Source organism: Fundulus heteroclitus, chromosome 3, assembly GCF_011125445.2.
Source record: "Fundulus heteroclitus isolate FHET01 chromosome 3, MU-UCD_Fhet_4.1, whole genome shotgun sequence".
Taxonomy (NCBI): domain Eukaryota; kingdom Metazoa; phylum Chordata; class Actinopteri; order Cyprinodontiformes; family Fundulidae; genus Fundulus; species Fundulus heteroclitus.
In genome coordinates, this window is record NC_046363.1 from 29,809,528 (window position 1) to 29,830,965 (window position 21,438).

A 21,438-nucleotide genomic window follows, 5' to 3' on the forward strand; every position below is an offset into this window, starting at 1 on the left:
TCCTCTCGCCTCGTCTCTCCTTAATGTCTCTCTTCCGACGACGCCGATGTTTGGACTAATCTGTGTTTGACTCATCTTGAAACGAATCCTCTTCTGCCTGCTACTTGTGCCTACTTTTTTTGCTTCTTTGCTACTGACTCACATTCTTCTCGTCATTAGAAAGAGCTGATCTGTCTCCTGATACTCATAAAAGCGATTCGAATGGATGGTTCAGGCAATAGTTCCTTTTATCTGTTATAGAAAGATGTCCTATTACAGTAGGTTTGTTGAGCCTCGAGGGGGGTGTAAGGTTAACAGCTGGTTAGACAAACCCTTCGTTTTATCTGATTTTTTTTTTAACCATTTAGCACCACTTATACTGAAAATGTTAAAACCCACTGGATAATATAGGTTATTAGCAGTCTACATCACTGTTTTTTAGTTTTTATTACCACTTTGCTAAAGACCAAGCTGTCTAAGAACCATCAAACTGACAGACGTCTGAAGCCGAAGTGCAGCAGAGTTTGAGCCTTGTCACCTTGCCATGAACTTAAGAACGGTATTAAAACACTCTATAGGCTGGCACTGCATGGTTAGTTGAAGGGTGCAATTTCAATATGTGATTAATTTTTTTTTTTTGTTGTCAGAAGTGAACATTTCCAAGGTTGAAAAAAATACAGAAATATCTCCCTAGAGTCTGAATTGCAAGTGGGAAGGTCATGCAGTTCCCTTGTTTTTAAAACTTAGCGTTATGCACATTAAGCAATATTTATATCTGATGATTTGTGTTGCAGAACCATGCAAACTCCATTAACATGTTGCTACAGTGCTTCACGATACAAAATGCCGGGTATGCAGTGTGCATTGCTTAAAGCAGTTGTCCTGTTCACTGAGTACATCAGCCAACAGCTTCCACTAATTGTCCACCAAGGAACGGGAACACTGTTAGGTCAGGTTTGACTACCTAACTAGGTTAAACTACAAATAGCGTAACTAGCTACCAGCATTTCTTTCCTGCCTCACAGTCGTCTGTTTCAGTTTTAAGAGGGAGATCCTGAATGTTTTGGAAACTTCACGACTCTTGTCTGTAGCTGTTGGTGCTAAGCATAACTAGTGTTGCACCGATGCCATTTTTTGGCCCCGATACCGAAACCCGATACCTGGCTGTGCAGTATTGGCCGATACCGATACCATTTGTTTGAAATTAACATATATATATATATGAAGAACTGCATACTGCTTAGGGTAGTAGAACTTTTTATTGCTTACCTGGAATGGGTGACAATAGTTGAATAAACTTTTGGCTCTCAAAGGCCAAAATAGTACAACATTCGTGAAATTATAACATGTATAATAGTAGTGCAACAGTAAGACAGTAAAATTACATTAATAATTGAATAATCTCTTTTAAACCCTGAGTTTTGGGTCTCAAATGCCAAAATAGTGCAACTTTCATGAACTTATATAACATGTATAATACTAGTCAGGAGAGAGAAGGCTGCGTTTAAGTTTCATACAAACATCAAAATGGTATCGGTGCCTATTTGTTGGTACTCGCCGATACCGATACCACCATTTTAGTGCTGGATCGGGGCCCCGTACTGGTATCAGTATCGGTGTAACACTAAACATAACCTCGCCCCCAAACACATTTTGACAAATGCCACCAAAGTGGGCAGTGCCAAGAGACCCTGCGGGGTGGGGCTAAATGAGGGTTAAGCAGGGCTGTGGTCAGGACGAGTGAAAGTGACGTGTTGAAACATGGTGACCAGCGCGACACTGGTGGTTTCGCCAAGGATCGGCCTTTTGAGCTGACGGGTTTTTCACCCTCCTCATCGCTGGATGTTGAGAGAGCCTTTGTGGTGCCTGTTATCAGTTCGAGCCGTTGGCTAAAAGCGCTGACTCAGCAATGCCTAAAGCCGGTGCTGCCGATGCAGTGGAGGACAGAACGGGTGCAGCTTCTGAGTAGTAAAGTGATGTTAGCAGCACCATCGCTAACATGGGCTAACGCTCAAAGCAGTAACGAATGCTAAACACTTGATAAATGCTGCCAATGCTCCCGATTCCATCTCCTGAGTCTGACTCAGCGTGTATCTGGTAGATGCTTTTACCCACAAACTGGGGACTGTGACATACACATGTACCTGTTTTAGCCAATAGGAAAATGTGCCTGCAGTACCTACCCTTAAACCCATAGGGATCAGCATTAACACAGTTTTAGGCCATTTTTTTAGGCTTTCTTATTGCAGAATTAAAGAAGTTTACACAAAAATGTCAACATTTGCACAATAACATAAAAATAACTCACTTAAGGCCCAATTTATACAGTTTAGCTGCAAGAAATGTTGAGGGATTTCAAGAACCATTGGTCTATACTTGCACAAGGTCGTTCCTGTTTTTGTTAGCCAGATAATGTCTGTGTTACTACTCTAGTGTTACGCTGCTGAAGACTGTCGCTTGTTTATCTTTTCAGCCGATTGTGTGTCTGCTGGGTTAATTTTTTTTTTTCCCCAACTACAATACGTGCTGAAAGAAAAGAGATATTCTATCTTCAGCTGAGCTGCATAAATGGCAGCCTGACGCAAAACTGATGAGCTTTATTTGACTCTTGGTTCACTCAGTGCAGACTGAGGAGTTGCAGCCGATGAAGCGTATTGATAGAGCTGTTGGCTTCAACTAGTGTAACTATAGGAGCAGAGAGGTTTGCTGGCTGACAAAAGTACAACAAACCTAATGTTCTCCTGCAAAAGTGTAGAAGATAAATATCCATCTATATAGCGCGTGGTTGCCGCAGCAGAAACTCGAGTGTGGGAGGAATTTATGGAGGCTTTGGAAGAAGGAATTTGGGTTGGCTTTCTTGGACGTTATGGAAAACCATTTGACTCAGAAAGGGAAACAGACCATCCCAAGCTGTGTTTTGGGCTGTGGGAGAAAATGCAAACCTCCACTGAGGATACTGTTGGGTGATGGAAGGAGCATTTTTAGGATCTCCTTAAGGCAGTCATAATCTCCTCAATGGAGGGGGATTTGAAGACAGGAGAGTCCATTGCTTTTGACAGACTGGAGTGGTGGTCCAATTCTTTAAGAGAGGGGACCAGGGAGTGTGTTGCAACTTTCATTGGATCACATCCCTCACCGTCACAGGGGAAGACTGTTGAAAAAGGACAGTGTCGAACCTTTTCATGTTGGCCATGGAATGGCGTACCAGCTTTTTACCCCCACAAAACTGCTGAGGTAGTCATAGGAGTTTAGTTGTCCAGTTTGCCTGAAAGACTTAAAGCCAAATCCCCCGAGGCATTTTGTGGGCGTCCTGCTGGAGTATGGGGGTGTCAGGGATGCTTTTAGTTGCTATCCAGTCATTTTATAACCAAAACAAGAGCCGCGTCTACATGTTTGGCAAAAGGCCCAGGCTTATTCCCAGTGCAGGATTAATTGGCTTGATCTTGTTTGCTGTTTATCGAGAGGATCTCAAGCTGTATCTGTGGAGATGAAGGTCTTTGTAGTAATCTTTGCTTTTGGCATATGAGGTGGTTTTGCTGCCCTCTTCAATCCACACGATTCAGTGTTGCATTTGAGCAGCTGAATCTGAAGCAGTGCTTCTCAACCTGGAAAAGGGGCTTTCACTTCCTGTCGCCCCTAGCGAAGGAGTCCAGGTTTAGTTATGTGTTGTTCAGCAGGCGAGTCATTAAGACATTGCAATGGAGGCATTGCTCAGGGTGCAAAGTGATGAAGAAACAGGAAGGGGTCAAGGAACAAAATTCTTTATTTACTAGGCAATCTACTGTACATTTCAGCCACTTTTATCTGGCATCTTGTTCTTTAGGGGCTCGACCCAGATCTCATACCTTATGTTTGGATTTTAAACTTTGACATAGGACGGGGAAGTCTGTCTTTTGGCCCGAGCACGGATTAGACCTGCTGCTCCTCCGCATGGATCCGAACCAGTGTGGATGGTTTGGATGTCTGATTAGATAGAGGGCCCCCTGGGTGGCTTCCTGTGGGGGTTTTCCAGGAATGTCCCACTGAGAGGAGACATTTGGGCAGATCCAGAACAGACACAAGCCGCCATGAGCTGGAGGAAGATCCTAGGGAGGAGGTTGGCAGGGTTAATCTCCTGGACCTGTTACTCCCACTACTTAATCTCGGGTAAACGGGGTATGAGCAACGTGTCCATATATCTACATGTGTTGAGTCTGACTAAGCCCATTAGTGGACATTAGTTCACGTGTAATTGGCCAAGCTTTTAATGCCATGTGATATTTTTCATGAAATGTGAAACTGTTGTGTGTGTGTCTGTGTAGATGTTCTTGTTTTGTGTTGTTTTCCGACGCTGCCTTGACCAGGTCACGCTCGAAAAAAGAGGTTTTAATCACAATTAGCTATTTCCTAGGAAAATAACGGATACTAAGTGGCTGCTCTGAAGATTGCTTCACCATTCTACAAACTCGGTGCATACGCACTCGTACTGCAGATGAGAGAACTGTTATTACATCTGAATGATCCCTTCAATGCGAAATGAAGAGAAAGGAGGTAAAACCGGGGAAAGGAAAACACTCTTTTGTGGAGCCATGTCCAGGACTCATCCATGCATCCTTAAGCCCAAGAGATTCTGGTGGTATTTTCATCCCGCTGAAGTAGGTCTGCAGTAATTTCAGACATCTTCAGCCAACCATTCAGCCTCATCTCCTTTTCCCCGACACTCCCGTTCCTCCCTCCCCCCCCCCAGTTCCTATCTTCCTCCTCTCCTGTTCCCCGTGGGAGAGTGGTGGACCATGGTTGACTGGCTGGTCAGACAGGGGAAGCTCTTTCACAGGAAGGGGAAAAAGATGCCTTTCAGACCAGATTGTTCTCGCATTGATCTGCTCGCAGGAACAGACTCGACCTCGAAACTAAATCTGATCTCTGGCCCCGTTTTTCCCGCCGACTGTAAAGAAGAAACGACACAGAGCATGATTTGGTTGGGAGAAGTGGCTCTCTGCCTCGGGGGCTTCCTTTCCTCTCCGATAAAATTGGATGGTGCTTGTTTTTATTCACGCGTTCTTTTTATTTATATAGCTCGCGCCGCAATCTGTATATGTGGGCATGTCTGGAAGGGAGAGGCTGGAGGTTAAGGGGCACGCAGCGAAGCAGCAGAGTTCTGGTGTAAATAAGTCGAGCCAAGTGACGAGTGTGAGCAGAGCATTCAGACGCTTTGTTTACTCTGTGTTTGGATGGGTCTTAACTGTGCTCGCGTGTCTTGTCCTTGGCCTGAAGCTGCGCAGGTGTAAACACATCCAGCAAACACACGCACACTCCTCCGTCTGAGATTTCAATGCAGAAAGACGTGCCCCGGGGTGCAGGGCCAACCCATAGGGCACTATCACCAGCCACTTCCTTCACACTCACACCTCAGTCCTTTAAGCCGAGCCTGATTTCCTGCAGCTTTTTTCTCTTATTTCTTATTCTCAATCAGAGGTTATCTGAAAGGGAAGGAATCACTTTCTACCTGAAACCCGCTGAGTGAAATGACATGGTTGGATAATGACGCCTGCGAGATAAGAAGCAAAGAAAAAAAAGAGGAGAAAAGGAGAGAGGGCTTCAGTGTCGTTTGAGAGAAACGCCGGGAGCTGAAAAATGAGAAGGTTTGCCGTGATGATAAACAGAGACGGCGATGTAATGAGGAAGCAGTTACACGGGCTGTATGGGGGAAAAGGCAGGTGTTTAAAACGCCTTGTGGCCGGCAGCTGCTGAAGAAGCACAGCACCACCATGAGGCCGAGGGCTTTCACTACACCAAAACAAGAATAAGATGTGACGCATGTGGAGCACAATGTCACAGACTTCTTCCTCTTGTTAAATGTGTATTTCTGTGCAAATTCAGTTTCATTTAGCCATAAAGTTTGGTCACAAAAGCAATTATTCTGGTCCTGGCTTCTCACTTAATGTATTATTTATATATGCAGGAGTCAAAAAGTAATTTTTAAGACGCTTTATTGTAATCAGTTATTTGCAGATTTCAAACAAGCCGTGATAAAGAGAATTAGTTTTGGGTTCTTTAACGTTCCTGCTTCCAAACCTCAAAATAACACAACAGACTTGATTCATGATTACAACACAAACGGATTCAACAGCCAGTATACTACTGTTATTTCTTTAAATATTTAGAGCATAAACATGCTATACCTGTACAATACTGCTTTCACGATTGTTGATGCGTAAACCCCGGTTGGCATCCCACCCTTCACTGTGAGACCACTTTCTAAACACCTGACATGCTCATAAAATATATTTTTATGTTTATAGCACATAAACTTTTAGTTTAGTTATCATGGGTTTTTGAAATCCGTGAAATACTCCTTTAATCAGTCGTACCTTTTCTATATTTAAATGCTCAAATAAGTAATCTTCCTCTATCGTCCATGTAGATCAGGCTTTGCCTATTTTATTTACATCGTTTCGTCAGTAATTTGTACATTTTTGACATTGCTGAACTAACTTCTGTGTTTGGATTGTTCAAATCCTCACATAAATCTGTAATAAAGCCATAAAATGAGGCTTAGCTTTTTGCCTGTTAAATTCTAGCATTTTTTTCCTCCCCCTTGTCATGTCCAGCTTCAAGAAGAGCAGAATGATGCTCTGGCTGCCGTAGTGGTGCCTAACATGTTTACTTTACTGAGGAAGGCTTAATAGCTATAAATCGTCCCTTGATGTCCAACCCTTGATGATTTATTTTATAACAGTTAAGGTATTAGGTACAAACTGATGGCAAACATGACAGAGGAGAAGGGGGAAGAAGAATAGCAAGGATAGAGTAAGATAAAGAGAGACAGGATGGAGACATAAAGAAAACATAGACAGAAATAATAGAACCCAACAAGCAGGATCTACAAGAAAAAATCCTCTTAAGGCCACCGTGTGGAGACCGGGGAAAGATGGCCATGAACATCTGCAAAGAGACAAAACTAATAAAAAAAACTAAAACTGCATTAGTTAGCTAATTTATAATAAAATGTTAATTTTTTGTGGTGCTGGGCATGTTAACTGTTCCTGAAACCAACAATTGAAAGGAGTGTTTCCAACGGCATGTGCAAAACTATGATTGAAATTATATTCAACATACACCTCTATGCCCATAATCATTAGTATCAGTGTGACTGCAGACATCGGATGAGTAGCAATCTGCTTGTCTTAATTACCTGACTTCATGGAGCGGTAAGTAAGAAAGTTACTTTAAAATTAACCAAAAGGTCATTCTCATTTGTCACCCGGGATGGAAGTAAACAATCAGTCCTCTACATCAATAATGTCTTAGTCAGCTTTTTCCTCCTTTCAAAAATAGAGGTATGGTGTGGAGCTACTTCGATTCAGAGTGTAGCCCGTGTTTACTTCCTGGTTCCTGAGCCAATCATATGAGAGTTCCGAGAGTTCCCAGAATTCCCAAAACAGAGCGCAGCATTTGGTATTTTATTTTGGCAAAAGAGCAGCAGCCAGCGGACCAGAAATAGAACAGAATACATCATCATGTACCTATCCTGTGGAAGTAAAACTTCAGTGGGGTTTCTCACCAGCAACAGACCATTGAAGAAACGGCAGGTGTGTTGTTCCGCTTTTAACCACTAGGTGTCAGTATTACTTATTACTTCTGTAAGCTCAACAGACATCTGCCCACCTCAGTGGCATGTTCTCATGTCTTTCTCGTTTTGAGGAGTGACTAGGAGGAATGGGTCTCTTCACTGGAGTGTATTCATACCCAGGACAAATTAAGTCGTGGATTACTAATTAAACGTTCCTCGGTACTGTGATTAACTTAAAAAGGGGAAAGTATAAAGTTCCATGATTTTACATGATTTGTTAGAGGTGCTGTTGCAATGGACGTGTATTTAGTTTAAGGGTCATTTTCATGCATATTTAGCATCTAAAAAACACCTTTAAACCCCAAATATCCAATATTTGACTGGATTTGGATACAATCACGCCCTGCTAGGGTTTCTCTGTCTTGATGAACCTGTCCCCCCTTGCTGGTAATTTATTCAGGTTTCTCACCTGCCAGGAGAAAAGAAATAACAAAGTGAAACTGTGAAGGTGGGGAGAACTGCAGTTGAATTGACATGACTCCAGGTTGGATCACTGAAAATCTCATTAAGCTGCATGAATCTAACACCTAATCTTTCCTGGCGATTTCTCCACTTCTTAGCGCAAACCATCTTTCACACAGTTATTGTGATTTCAGATCTGCCACAAAAATACCTTCATTTTTCACTTCTCATTTTCTTCTGTCGTTTTAGTCCAGCCCGTTTTTAAATTCAGTATCTCCCTTTATTTAAACCAGACAATGCTTTTAATCAAAATTGTGTTGTTGTTTTTGTGTGTGTGTTTTTTATTATCAGCTTCTGTTTGGGCACTTTTATAACAAAAGTTAAAAGTATCGAATTTCCTGTAACATTAGTCTCCAATTACAGTAAATCATTGCAGAACTGTTTCATAGTTCCCCAATTTGTTGATAAATCTGATATTGGAAAGTGGAAAGAAGTGCTCTTATTGTACCTGGATGATCCTAAGATGAATCGTGCAAGCGTTTGATTTGACTGATAAAAGGTGGCCTCTTGTGAGTGCATTGCCACTTTGTGACTGACAATGAAAACTACACACACTTGCATGCTGGTTTTGGTAACAAGAACTGAGCAGTGTGAGCTTTCCTAAAAAAAAAACACAAAAAAACAACACAATTAACTCAGTTCACCTCATCAAAAGACTCTGTTTGTTGCATCAAGAGCGTCAGTTTTGTTTAATCTGTGAAGGGTTGTTTGATCATTTTTGTGACTTTGTGCTTTGACACGGGATTGTCGTGATAGATTTTTACGTCTGTAAAGTGTCATGTGTTGATGGTGCGGGGGAGCCTCTGAATGCAGCTTTAATAAATCAGAAAGTGAAGCCTAACAGAGAGAGGAAACCCACAGCACTGTTCTGAGCAGCAGAGACCGTGCTGGGTCGGGTTTTGGAGACGATCTAGCAAGACGTGTAACGAGTACTCGGAGAAGACAGGATCATTAGAGCAGCTTCTGTACATGTGAAAGAATGGAAATTATTTTAGGAGATGTTCAAAGTAGTCTATTGTTGGAGAAGAATCGTAATTAGAAGGCTAACAACGCTCAATCATGACCCCTCCAATTACTAAGACAAGGAGTTTGCTCTCATCAGATGAGCCTCGGATCCTCTCTGCCCTTTACCCACCTCCTCATTAGCATAATCCCCCAGGAATACCGAGGATAATGAGTCGAGCTGCACCTTCAGTAAACACGCCTTGTGTCTGTGTCTCTGTGTGCGCGCGTCTGAAAGCGGCTGATGCTCAGCGTGGACATGGTTCATTAGTCGAGCCTCTGCGTGATTCCTCTGGTTCTTTTTAATCACCCCTGTGACTCGACACTCTAATCAAGACCCCTCCTGTACTTCAGCAGCAGTGCTGCACACACACACACACACATTTCTTCACCGGTTTCAGTCACTGAGTGTTTTTTTTCCTTATTCCCTCGCATTATTACGGCAGTCATGGTGACGTGAAGCAGCGTCTGATATCTTCCTGCCTTGTGCTACATGACATTTCATTAATAGTAATGGTTGTTAAATCAGTGCCTTCCAACCTGAGCAGCCTGGAGTTTTGAAAAGGTCATGCAAATAATGGGAGCCAATAAATGATTATTGAAATAGAAAGAGGTGTGTAGCTCTGCTGTTTGCCTTGTTTTAATTTGATCGTTTGGCTGTCTTTTCCTCGGCCTCCATTGTTATAACAAATGCAAAATTTTAAGATTTCGGGACATTGTTTGTAGGAGCGTCTATATTTAGGGCAGGAGATGCTCAAGGTTACACCGTACCTCTAAAAGGACTCGATCATCTGCCTTCAAACACATGAGAACTTGAGTGATATCCTAGTAGGGTTTAAAATAAAGTCTGCCCACCATTTGCAGCTATAACAGCTTAAACGGCGCAGCGTTGCCGCAAAGGTGGAGGCCGCAATCCTTGATGCGGCCGTCCTGGGTTAGAGTCCTGGCCCATGGACTTTTGCTGCATCTTACAGTGAAATAAAGGCCGCTAGTGCCAAAAATGGAAACAAACAAAAAGCCGTTCAATCTGTTCTGAGAATGTTTTCTACCTAGTTTAGGGGTATTAATGCAAAGTTATTTTGCATAAACATTAAATTCTTCCAGAGGTGCATTTGTGTAAGCTGACTCTAGCCATATGGATTTCGCTCCGCCTAGCTTCACTTACATCCATCTGGGACCTCTCCATAGGAATTGCCTTTTTTGAAGGCTGGGCCTTATCAAAACTCCTTGCATATGATTGGATAAGCCACTTGTCTGTCATCTTTATCGACGTGCTATTTCAACCACTCACACCAAAGCTAACCTGTGACGCTGATGAGAGTGACGCAGGAAAAAACTTTTTTTTTTATGTGTTTGCGGCTCTAGTGGCACGCGTTTTATTGACAGTGAGCTGACAGGAAGAGGGGGGAAGAAAGGCGGCAAAGCGCCGCGGGTCGGAGTCGATCCCGGGCCGACCGTGTTGAGGACTAAAGGCCTCCTAACATAGTTTGCGCTAACCGCTCCGGGGCGCGTCCGCGTCTGCAGCGGACAAAACTTGCCAAATCCGATCGGGAGAAGGGCGAAAACATTGTTTCCACCAACAAAAGCCTTCAGAGGCGTTCTCTGATGTTCTTTTAATGAAACAATATTAGGTAGATTGGACAACACAGAAGAAATAGCAGCATCAATGTTAACGCTTGCTTCCTCGATGCGAGCCGCCATTGCTGTCTAAATCAAAACAGTCTCACGTCACGGTCGCTTCTCCACTACATCACATCTATGAAACTCCAGCCCTGCGTCCTGATTGGCTGGACAATAAAATTGGTTGGAGAAATCACTCTCTATGGGAGAGGTCCCAGATGAATGTAAGTGGAGGTAGGCGGAGCGATATCCATATGGCTAGAGTCAGGTTAGCATTTGTGAGGTCAGCCACTGATGTTGGACATGAAGGCCTGGCTCACAATCTTCCACACCAAACTCGCTCATCCATGCAGTCTTGTTAAAACAGGAAGGCATGAAACTGCAGAAATGTATCGGTATGCTGAAGTACTGAGTTCCTTTCTAAGGAGCCTAACTCCTGAAAACAGCCCTAAACCAGAATCCCCTCCTCACCAAACCTTACAGATGACGCATTGTGGTCGGGCAAGTACCGTTTTTCTGGCGACTACCAGACCCAGACTGGTTTATTGGATTTTCAGACCAAGTGATGTGTCTTTGTCAATCCAGAGGATGCATCTTCACTGTTCTGGAGTCCTGGGGCAGCAGGCTTTGTAGCATTGTATCAGACCTGCACCTGGTAATGAAAGGCTTGGATGCAGCTGCTCGCCCATAGAAACTCACTCTTTGGAGCTTTCTCATGCGCTAATCAGACGGCCACATGAGCTTTGGGACGTCTGTAAATAGAAAGTTGGTGACCCGTGCGAGCTCTGCACCTCAGCATCTGCCTTCCACTTAGTGACTGAGTTGTCACGCTCCCCAATCACTTCCCCTCGAGTGCAATACCACTGACGGCTGATTGTGGAATATTTAGTACAGAGCAGATTTCCACACTGGGTTCATTGCAAAGGCTGTGTACAAAGGTATCACGCTGGAATCCCCTGAGCTGCTGGGAGCGACCTGAGCTTTCACAAATGTTTGGTCTTTAATGCACCTGTGGCAATGGTGCAATGGTGCATCCTATTGGAAAATGGATGGATGGATATTATGTTGTACATTTTGGTGGTAGAGAGGGATTCTTTGGGTGATCATCCCCTTTAATGAGAACAAAATCATATAGAAAATGCTGGATTTATCAGTTTTGCAGGGTTTTTTTTCATGGAATAATAGCATTGAATATCCACTGCAGAGTGAAACTAAAAGTACCTGTAATATCCTTTTAGATCTACTTCTCTTGTCTCTAGGTTGGACGCTATCTACTAAAAATAACATTTCATTGAAGAAAATCTTTTTGCATGTTTTTCTGTATTTTAAACCCTAAAATAAGATGATGGTTCTTTAAAAATGATGGAAGATTTCCAAGATAGAAGTTGTGTTTTGTTTCAAAAGGCTTGTAACAGGTGTGGCTCCGAGTGAGTTTTATTTAGCTGGATTGAGGGCGAATAAATAAAGGCTGCAGACACTGGGCCTAGTTAAAATCTGGACTTAAATTGTTTTGCTGTGGCATGACTTTGAAGGTCTTTCCATGTTCAAATGTCTTCCAGTGTGTTTTGATTAAAACGATTCAGCAAAGAGTGGGTCAAAATTCCTCCATACAGACAAAAAGGACTAATTATTGCAAACGCTTGACGGCCAGTTTTTAGGGGCAGCTTTTCCCATAAAATACCTTAGTGTGAGACAGAATAAAAGAAATCTGTGATGGATGTTTTTTTACATCAAACTAAATGGAGTCTTCTCACAAACGATCCCTTTAAGACCTCATTACTCTGACTCTCCTAAAACAGCTTGTTTTGGCTCCTTATTTATCCCATAACCAATTTGACTTGTAAGTAAATATGATCCAAAAATGTATATTATCTTCATCTCTTTAAGAAGAAGAAAATTATTATGGGATTTATCCTTCCCCTATGGGCTATTTCTCCTTCACATAAGCTTTCCTGGACCAGATTTGCAGGACAGGAAGTCACTGTTCAGTCAAACTCTTGTAAAACTTCCGTCCTCATCTTACACGTCCTTCTTTATATCCCCAGGTACGCGTCTCCCAGGGAAGGGTCCCAACACAGGCGCCATCATCGGCGCCATCATCGGGGTCATCCTGCTCTTGGCCATCATCGGAACAGGCATCGCCATGTACCGCAAACACAAAACCAGCAAACTCAACGGAGAGTGAGTATCTGTGACCGACTGAGCGTGGGCGGCTCCGTTTCACTTCACTCTTTTTTTTTTTTTCTGTTCTTTGTAAATCTGTTCCCTTCAGATGGCCCGGCATACAGCGTGCCTCACATTTGTGTGACTCACTAAACATGACAGCTGTGTGTTTTTTTTTGCGTTTCAGAGGTCCTCCCAAGTACAAGCCCCCTCCTCCCAACAAGGCCAACAGCTCCACCAGCAGGGTGAGTCGCCATCGACAAAAGCTCGTAAAGACGGAGATCATTATCCAGACGGTTGTCAGGTCGTCTGACGAACGCTCAAAGCTGACCGTGATTTGGTTTGATCTCTTGAAATGTATCGATTGATGTTTTTGTGCGTCTACAGCCACAGCCGACGGTGCCGGGCAAAGCCCCAGTGACCGAGACCAGACCTCTGTATTACTCCACCCAAAGCCCAGAGCCTGTCACGGTGAGAGCGCCTTCTGCTTTTAAATGAGTCCAACTTTAATTTGAACTCCTCTGGATAATCTTTGCGTTCTTTTTCCGAACGTTGCGAAGGCCGCTGTGAGCTTCAAATCTACTATTCATCACACCGCTCAACCCTTCTCCAGACCCTCATGGTTTATTTATCACATGAGTTTTCTTAGCAGGGTGGTGAATTCAGCACAAACCATCTTAACCAATGTACAATATTTTATGAAAGGAGAACAAAGGTTTAGACAACACAAACTGCTTTATTAATTTCACTAAAATCTTCCTCAGGGGCTCGGCGGGGTAGGGCAGTGGTAACACTTTGTATTTCCGGATGAGCTTTAATCACTTGCATATTTATTTATTTGTCCTTTATCTGTTTTTCAAAGCTTTCCGCTTTTAAAAATCTGGCCCCCATGGATAAAAACAGCAAAAAAAAAAAAAAAAGACTCCTGCAATCCAGCTTTGGTTTGCAGTTTGGCACTTAGAGACGCATCGATCACAGATTTCTGTAAAAGCTTTGACTTGCTGCCACAGATTTGTGCATTGGAGCTACAAAAACAGTAAAAATATGTATTATGGGACAGCAGTATCCAAAAACAAAATTCACCAAAAAGAATTAGATTGTATATTCTTTACGGCTTTACAAGACTTTTTCTTTTCTGGGTTTACCTCAAAAGTCAAGCCAACTTTATGTATAAAGCACTTTGAAAACAGCAGAGTCTGACCAGACCATACCACGTCTTTATTTATTCATAAAGCACTTAAAACCAGCCAACAGCTGAAACAAAGTGCTGTACATAGCGGGAAACTAAAACATCCACTAAAAAACAAAAATAAAATAAAGATGATGCATGAAAACACTAAAACCAATTTAAAATGAAAACTAAGTCTTGCTAGTTGTAAAAGCCAAAGAATAATAGGTTTTAATTATTTAATAATACGTCTTGACAGGATTGCAGTTTTGCCAGCTGCCTTAAGTGATAAAAACATGATCTAACAACTACTGTGATCTGACCATCTAATTTAAATTCACTGTCTAACTTAAAACCCAAATCAGTGACACTTGGTTTAAAATATGATGTCAGTAGTCCCAAATCAACAGTACTAGGGTCACAGGAGCGACTTGGTCCAAGCAACGTTACCTCAGTTTTCTTTTGTTATTGTTATTGAGAAGCCGTCACCCTGCTTCAGGGGCAGATAGACCTGACAATCGTCAACATAGAAATGGAAAGGAATTCCATGTCTGCATGGAGCCTGAAGGCAATAAGTATAATGAAAAGAGTAGAGGTCCTAAAATTAGGCCCTGTGGGACCTCACATGAAAAAGGAGCGCAAGATAATTCAGTGTTTGAATGCTGATCGGTTGGTCAGGTAGGATCTAAACCAGTCAAGAGCAGTGTGCAAAATGCCTACTAAAGGAATTAGACGTGATATTAAGATATTGTGGTCAGAAGTGTCGAAGGCAGCAGTTAAATCAAGCAGAAACAAGACCGTATAGGCACCACACTGCAAAAACGGAACTGGAAATAAGTCAAATGTTCTTAAAATCAGTTCATTTGTCCTTAAAATGAGCAGGTAAATAAGATGATTTGCCAATGGAATAAGATTTTTGCAATTAAAATGGGAACAATTCATCTCAATTTTATTTATTTCAAGTGCAGGTAGTGGCAGCTAATCTTGTTTACCTGCTCAAATCAAGGATAAATACATTAACTTTAAGAACATTTTACTTATTTCTAGATCCATTTTTGCAGGGCAGAATCACATGCCAGCAAGATATCACACTGCAAAAACAGATCTAAAAATAAGTAAAATGTTCTTAAACTTAGAGTTTTTGTCCTTGATTTGAGCAGGTAAATAAGATTATCTGCCAATGGAACGAGTATTTTGACCCCTAAAATAAGATAATTAGACATCCTGCACTTAAAATAGGAACAACTTATCTCTACCATCTTATTTCAAGTGCAAAAATCTCATTCCATTGTCAGATAATTTACCTGCTCAAATCAAGGACAGATACACTCATTCTAAGAACCTTTTAGTTATTTTTAGTTGCATTTTTGCAGTGCATTAACAGCTTTTAATAATGCTGATTCTGTACTATGATGAGCTTTGAAACCTGACTGAAAGGTTTCAAGAATGTCATTTTCATCCAAGAAGGATTGTAATTGACAGAAAACAAGCTTCTCTAAATTTTTTTGAAACAAATGTCAACTTAGAAATGGGTCTGTAATTAGCCATCAGTGATCTAGCCCAGGTTTCTTAAGAAGAATTTAAATTACTGCATGTTTTAAGGTTAGCAGGGACCACACCAGTGCACAGACTGCAGTTAACAATGGTAAGGACATATTGTGTAATACTGGGAAAGACCTTCCTTAAAAAAGCGTGGAGGGACTGGATCCTGCGGGGAGCCAGATGGCTTAAGATGCCGAACCACGTCATTTAAAAGTCACAGAGCTCAATGAAAAGTGCTGAATGAAATGCTTGATTAAAACAAAATAAGATGTGGAAGTGCCCGCATCCCAGGATTTATTTTTTTTAATCATTCAATATAAATACCAGTTACGTCCAGCTTAGTGTTTTAAAGCTAAAGTAGCTGTATTAGATTGTACTTTAATAATGGAGACACAAGCAGCCTTCTTGTTGCGCTCGGCTCACAGATTAACTTCGTCCAGATGTACCGCTGAACCGCGGGCCAGAAAAAGCTCCATTTCTGACTCAGGCTTATTTACAGTAGTGAGCAAATTAAAGCTGTACTTATGGGTCGGCAGTGCTGTATGTCCTGGAGTTCAGGCATGTGTACCTTCAGCGTTCAACAGGAACCTTGCTGTAGAAACTGAAACCTCAGAGGTTGCCGGTTCCAAGTCCTCCGCAGTCAGTGGCGGGTTTGTGACCAACTGCATGCTTAGGTATCTGTCAGCAGCCAAACCGTGCTTTATTATGTTTATTATTTGGGAACACTTTGTCTTTTTTTTTTCATTATTTTCTATGTTTGTAGAAAATAAATTAACAATTCTTTGAACCTTTTGGACAATTATCTTTACTTAACCCTTTTATAACGGTCCCGTTATTTGAGGTCAAAAAGGTTAGAATTTTGTCAGTGGGGTTTGAGTAATTTTAGATGCAATACTTGTTCTTCTGGTTCCGTTTTCTCCTTCAGATCTCAAGCCGTGGTGTGCTATAGCTGTTTTTATTTTTTTAAGCAAGACCAAATGGGGAAAGTTTTTTAACATTTGCCATTTCTCTTCGATTTTGCTCGGCAGGACCTCGACGGCTACCAGGAAGACGACGTTGACGAGGATCTTGAGGCGCACGATGGAGAGCATTACTTTTCTGCTGCCCCCTCAGGCTGGGATGACCCGGGGAACAATGACGTCCCGCCTCCTTACATGCGTCCAGACATCGGCCCTCGGGACTATAACGGGGACGTAGCCATCGGCCGCGGAGAAAGCTTTGTGTCGTCCGCCATGATCGTCTGAGGACCGGCAGAAGAAATGGATGTTTTGTGTGGATGACTTGGACACAATTTCGCTCTTTCGTAGAGTGATAACTTTGGGAATGTGAATATTTTTCTGCTGTTTTGCCATAAGTCTTCATTGTAAAATAATCGGGTTCAGATGCGTTGCTTTTATCAAGCTGAACCAGATGCAAACTGTTGCTGTGCACAGTTGCAGCAAACGGGTACAAGAATTGTAAAAAATAAGTGGATGTTTGAAATCTCAGCCTGCAGCACAGCTCCACACTCTAAGCGCAGGTCGTCACTGATTAAGTAGATATCTGCCTGTTTAGACCGGAGATGTTTCAGAAGATCACTTACTCCTACCTGCTGTGGTTATGGATGTAGCTTGGTTAGGAGAGGCCCGATAAATCTCGGTAGCGGCATCTGTTGGTTTTCAGGCCCAGCTGGCATGAAGTCGGTGTGAAACAGGCTTCCTGCGGAGAAGCCGTTAGCTGCGTTTAATCAGGCAGCGCCGAGACCAGAGCCACAGACTGTGACGACATTAGGTTTTTTTAAAACGGCTGTCTTATCATGTCTTAGCACATTTTCCTGTTTCTGTTGCCTTTTAGACTTTTTTGATTAAGATTGGGCGAACAGCCTGAGAGGCATGTTTTTGTTTTTATGCAACAGTCCTTTTGCATCCTTCTCTCCGTCCTTTTAATCTATTGCAAGAACATCGCTGTTGCTAAATGCATTACCATGTCTTAGCATCGAAATACTTTTGTACCTGTTTTTTTTATTATTATTGTTATTATTATTTACTTTGTCTGGACGCATGATCAGTTGGATTAGTATGAATCTGGATAATAACCATGAATCTGTTGCAGTGAATCACTTATGGAGGATTAGTTTGTTATTTTTAAGAGGTCAACACACGTGCCACTACGTGTAACATGTTTAATGCTTTAACTTATCCTCCGTTATGAGTTCAAAAGGGTTTTCTTTTTATGTGCTGGTGCCACAAGGATTTTTCACATTTATTTTTTTTTTTCAATCTATAACAGGTGATTTATGGTGGAAAACTTCTAGTTTTAATCATATTTTATGTGCAAATTAAAATTTTCAAATTCATCACTCTTGATTCAATAAAAGACTATTTTAATGTTGCTGCAGTCATTTTTTGTTTGTTTGTAACGCTGGGATTTATTGCAGCGCCCCCACCCCCACTTGTTGTTTCGCCTCTACGCCACCGGAGGGCAGTATTTACCGAGGCAGACCAGCTGAACGGTCCAGCCATGCTTGACGTCTGCTAATGACAAAGACAGAAAACACCCATTAAGAGTGGGGTGTGCTCTTGCTGCTTATCGTGGGTCCGTTTTGGGCCACTTATCAGGGAATAACAGTGGAATGTGGTGCGTGGACGAGGCTACGGTTCACACGCACTGCACAGGAGGACTGCAGTGGCTCCACTGACATGTTGGCGGACTCTTGTTCTGGTGCTTTCCCTCATCTGGTCTGACTCATCTCTTTCTATCTTAAGCTGCACTTCCTTCAGCATCACGCTTCGCCCTCCAGCTGCACTAGAAAATGCTTCTTTTTTTTCTGATCAAGGTGATCCAGTTTAAGCACTTTAACCACGCCAAACAATTCCTCTTACAGATGCAGAATTTGGGGGATTATGCAGATTTCCCTGTAGCACCACAGACCTGTTATGTATGTGTGTGTTGCAGCTTATCAGTATTAATTGGTACGGTGTGCTGCTGTGTCCTGAATGAGCCTGGGCCTTTGCAGATTAGCCTGAGCTGCAGCAGATGAAGGCTAGCAGCACACCATGACTCTGCAATCTGCCGTTACCCCTCTGCCTGCATTCTGGTCACATATGAACAACAAGCTTCTCTCAAGTACTCTCGATGTCTAATAGTTCGAATGCTGACATAATGTCTCCTGCAGCTGAGGGCCATTCAGGGTTCCTGTGCTGTCTGGGGAAAGTCTGGAGGTTTATTTAAGTATTTTCCAGCCGTGGAAATAAGGAGAGAGGAAAAAATAGTATTTAAAATCGGTGTCCCGATTTCCAAAAGCTAACTTTCCTTTAAAGTGTTCTTTCACCCTTTTGACCTTGTTCCCTGTGCCCGTCTGTATCTCACATTTTGTTGCTTAATTTTCTTCCTTCTCGGTGTCTTTCCTTCAATTTTGGTTTCTCTCTTCCTTGTCTTCCTTTATTCCTTACCTCGTTCAATCTTTCCTTGCATCCATCCATCCGTCCTACCTTCAACCCTTCCCTGGATACATTTTTCTGTACATTCTTTCCTTATTTTCTTTCCTCATGTCCCTCATTCCTTCCTCATTTTCTGTCCTTGTTCTTTCATTCTTGTTTCCTTCTATTCTGTCTTCCCTGTGTAGTTTCTCTTTCACTTCCTCATCTTTCCTTGCGCCCTTCAGTTCTCCTTTTCGTTCCTTGTGCTCTTCTTCCCATATCATCTTCCTTTCACTTTCTTCCTTGTGTCCTTCCTTCTGCACTTCCTTCCGTTGTCATGTCCTTCCCTCGTGTCTTTCTCCCAGCTTCGTCCGTCCGTCCGTCCGTCGTCTTCCGCTTATCCGGGGTCGGGTCGCGGGGGTAGCAGCTTCAGTAGGGAGGCCCAGACGTCCCTCTCCCCAGCCACTTGGGCCAGCTCCTCAGGAGGAACCCCAAGGCGTTCCCAGGCCAGCCGGGAGACATAGTCCCTTCAGCATGTCCTGGGTCTTCCTCTGGGCCTCCTCCCGGTGGGACTTGCCCGGAACACCTCACCAGGGAGGCGTCCAGGAGGCATCCTGACCAGATGCCCGAGCCACCTCAACTGGCTCCTCTCGACGTGGAGGAGCAGCAGCTCTACTCTGAGTCCTCCCCGGATGACTGAGCTCCTCACCCTATCTCTAAGGGAGAACCCAGACACACTACGGAGAAAACTAATTTCAGCCGCTTGTATCCAGGATCTCGTTCTTTCGGTCACGACCCAAAGCTCGTGACCATAGATGAGGGTAGGAACGTAGATCGACCGGTAAATCGAGAGCTTCGCCTTTTGGCTCAGCTCTCTCTTCACCACAACGGATCGGTACAGCGCCCGCTTCACAGCAGACGCTGCACCAATCCGCCTGTCGATCTCCCGCTCCATCTTCCCCTCATTCGTGAACAAGACCCCAAGATACTTGAACTCCTCCACTAGGGGCAGGACATCCTCCCCAACCCGGAGAAGGCACTCTACCCTTTTCCGGTTCAAGACCATGGTCTCGGATTTGGAGGCACTGATTTTCATCTGATTTTCATCCCGGCCGCTTCGCACTCGGCTGCGAACCGCTCCAGTGAGAGCTGTAGATCCCGCCCTGATGATAACCTGACGCCGCCAGATAGATTTGCTCCGCATATCCATCTGGAAACCTTCCGTTGAAGTAATTTTGGGAAGGGGCGAAAATACTGGTTAGCTGATTGGCCTATGTTGGTGATAGACGGGCCAAATGAACCAATCAGATTCGTCGTCACTCTGTTACGAGCGACGACGAAAACACAACCACAAGCCAAGCTACTCTTGCTGCTGCAGGTAAAGGCTCGTTAGCTCAGCAAAGAAATACTCTGTAATTCCGATAAAACTTGCTCGATAGCCACGCTAACGCTAGTTTCATCGGCTGAAGCCGCCATGTTGTTTAGACTGAACTGACGCGCTTCCCGTTGCGTCACACCTCAACCCGCCTCAAAGCCAACGCTGATTGGACGTTCGTTTGGTGAACGGCTCCAAATTTTCTTCAACGGAGAGTAGCCAGACTGATCTGCGAGTGAAACCTTTAAAGCTCGCGAGATCAGGATGGTCTCACGAGGCTACCCTGATGAAGCCAATAGGACCACAACATCCGGGAATAGCAGAGACGCAATCCTAAGGCCACCAAAACGGATCCCCTCAACACCTTGGCTGCGCCTAGAAATTCTGTCCATAAAAGTTATGAACAGAATGGGTGACAAAGGGCAACCTTGGCGGAGTCCAACTCTCACCGGAAACGAGTCCGACTTACTGCCGGCAATGCGGACCAGACTCTGACACCGGTCGTACAGAGACCTGACAGCCCTTATTAAAGGGTCCGGTACTCCATACTCCCGGAGTACCCCCCACAGGATCCCCCGGGGGACACGGTCGAATGCCTTCTCCAGATCCATGAAGCACATGTAGACTGGTTGGGCAAACTCCCATGCCCCCTCAAGAATCCTGCTGAGGGTATAGAGCTGGTCCAGTGTTCCACGGCCAGGATTCTCCCAGCTTCTTTAAAGATTTTGTGACACTAGCGTCCTTCAAACAGGCAATGGGCAAAGACATGCAGCACATGTCCAGGCTGTTTTCTTTCCAGTTGTACTTTATCTGAGCCATTGCAAAACTTCAACAATCCTTTTGTTTTTCAGAATTTTCTTATCTGTTCTGCCAATTTTGTCGGCGTTTTCATTTTAGGGCAGATGGGCTCACGTTTTTTTGATGCATTGATATTAGATGCATGAATCAGTAGAATCAATGGCAGCAAGGTGTCCAGGCCCTCCGGCTGGAAAGAGAGCCCAAACAATGACTCCTCCTCCAGCGTGGTTGACAGTTTGAGGTAGTCGTGCTGTTTGGTTAGGCCCAAGCATCTCTACCAGGAGTCTTGCCGTTCACCCAGATTTGTAAACCAATGGGC

The 21,438-nt window shown here is 43.4% G+C and overlaps 1 protein-coding gene across 1 annotated transcript in view; it reads left to right on the forward strand.

The window, feature by feature from the left end:
- The window catches only part of si:ch73-22o12.1 (nectin-2), a 132,932-nt gene extending 115,014 nt beyond the window's left edge, over positions 1-17,918 (forward strand). The window contains exons 7-10 of the mRNA XM_036135174.1: positions 12,721-12,856; positions 13,026-13,083; positions 13,226-13,309; positions 16,577-17,918. Coding sequence (XP_035991067.1) covers positions 12,721-12,856; positions 13,026-13,083; positions 13,226-13,309; positions 16,577-16,792 — 494 coding nt within the window. The 3' untranslated portion in view covers positions 16,793-17,918. The remainder of the gene's footprint in view (positions 1-12,720; positions 12,857-13,025; positions 13,084-13,225; positions 13,310-16,576) is intronic.
- The last annotated feature ends 3,520 nt before the right edge of the window (positions 17,919-21,438 follow it).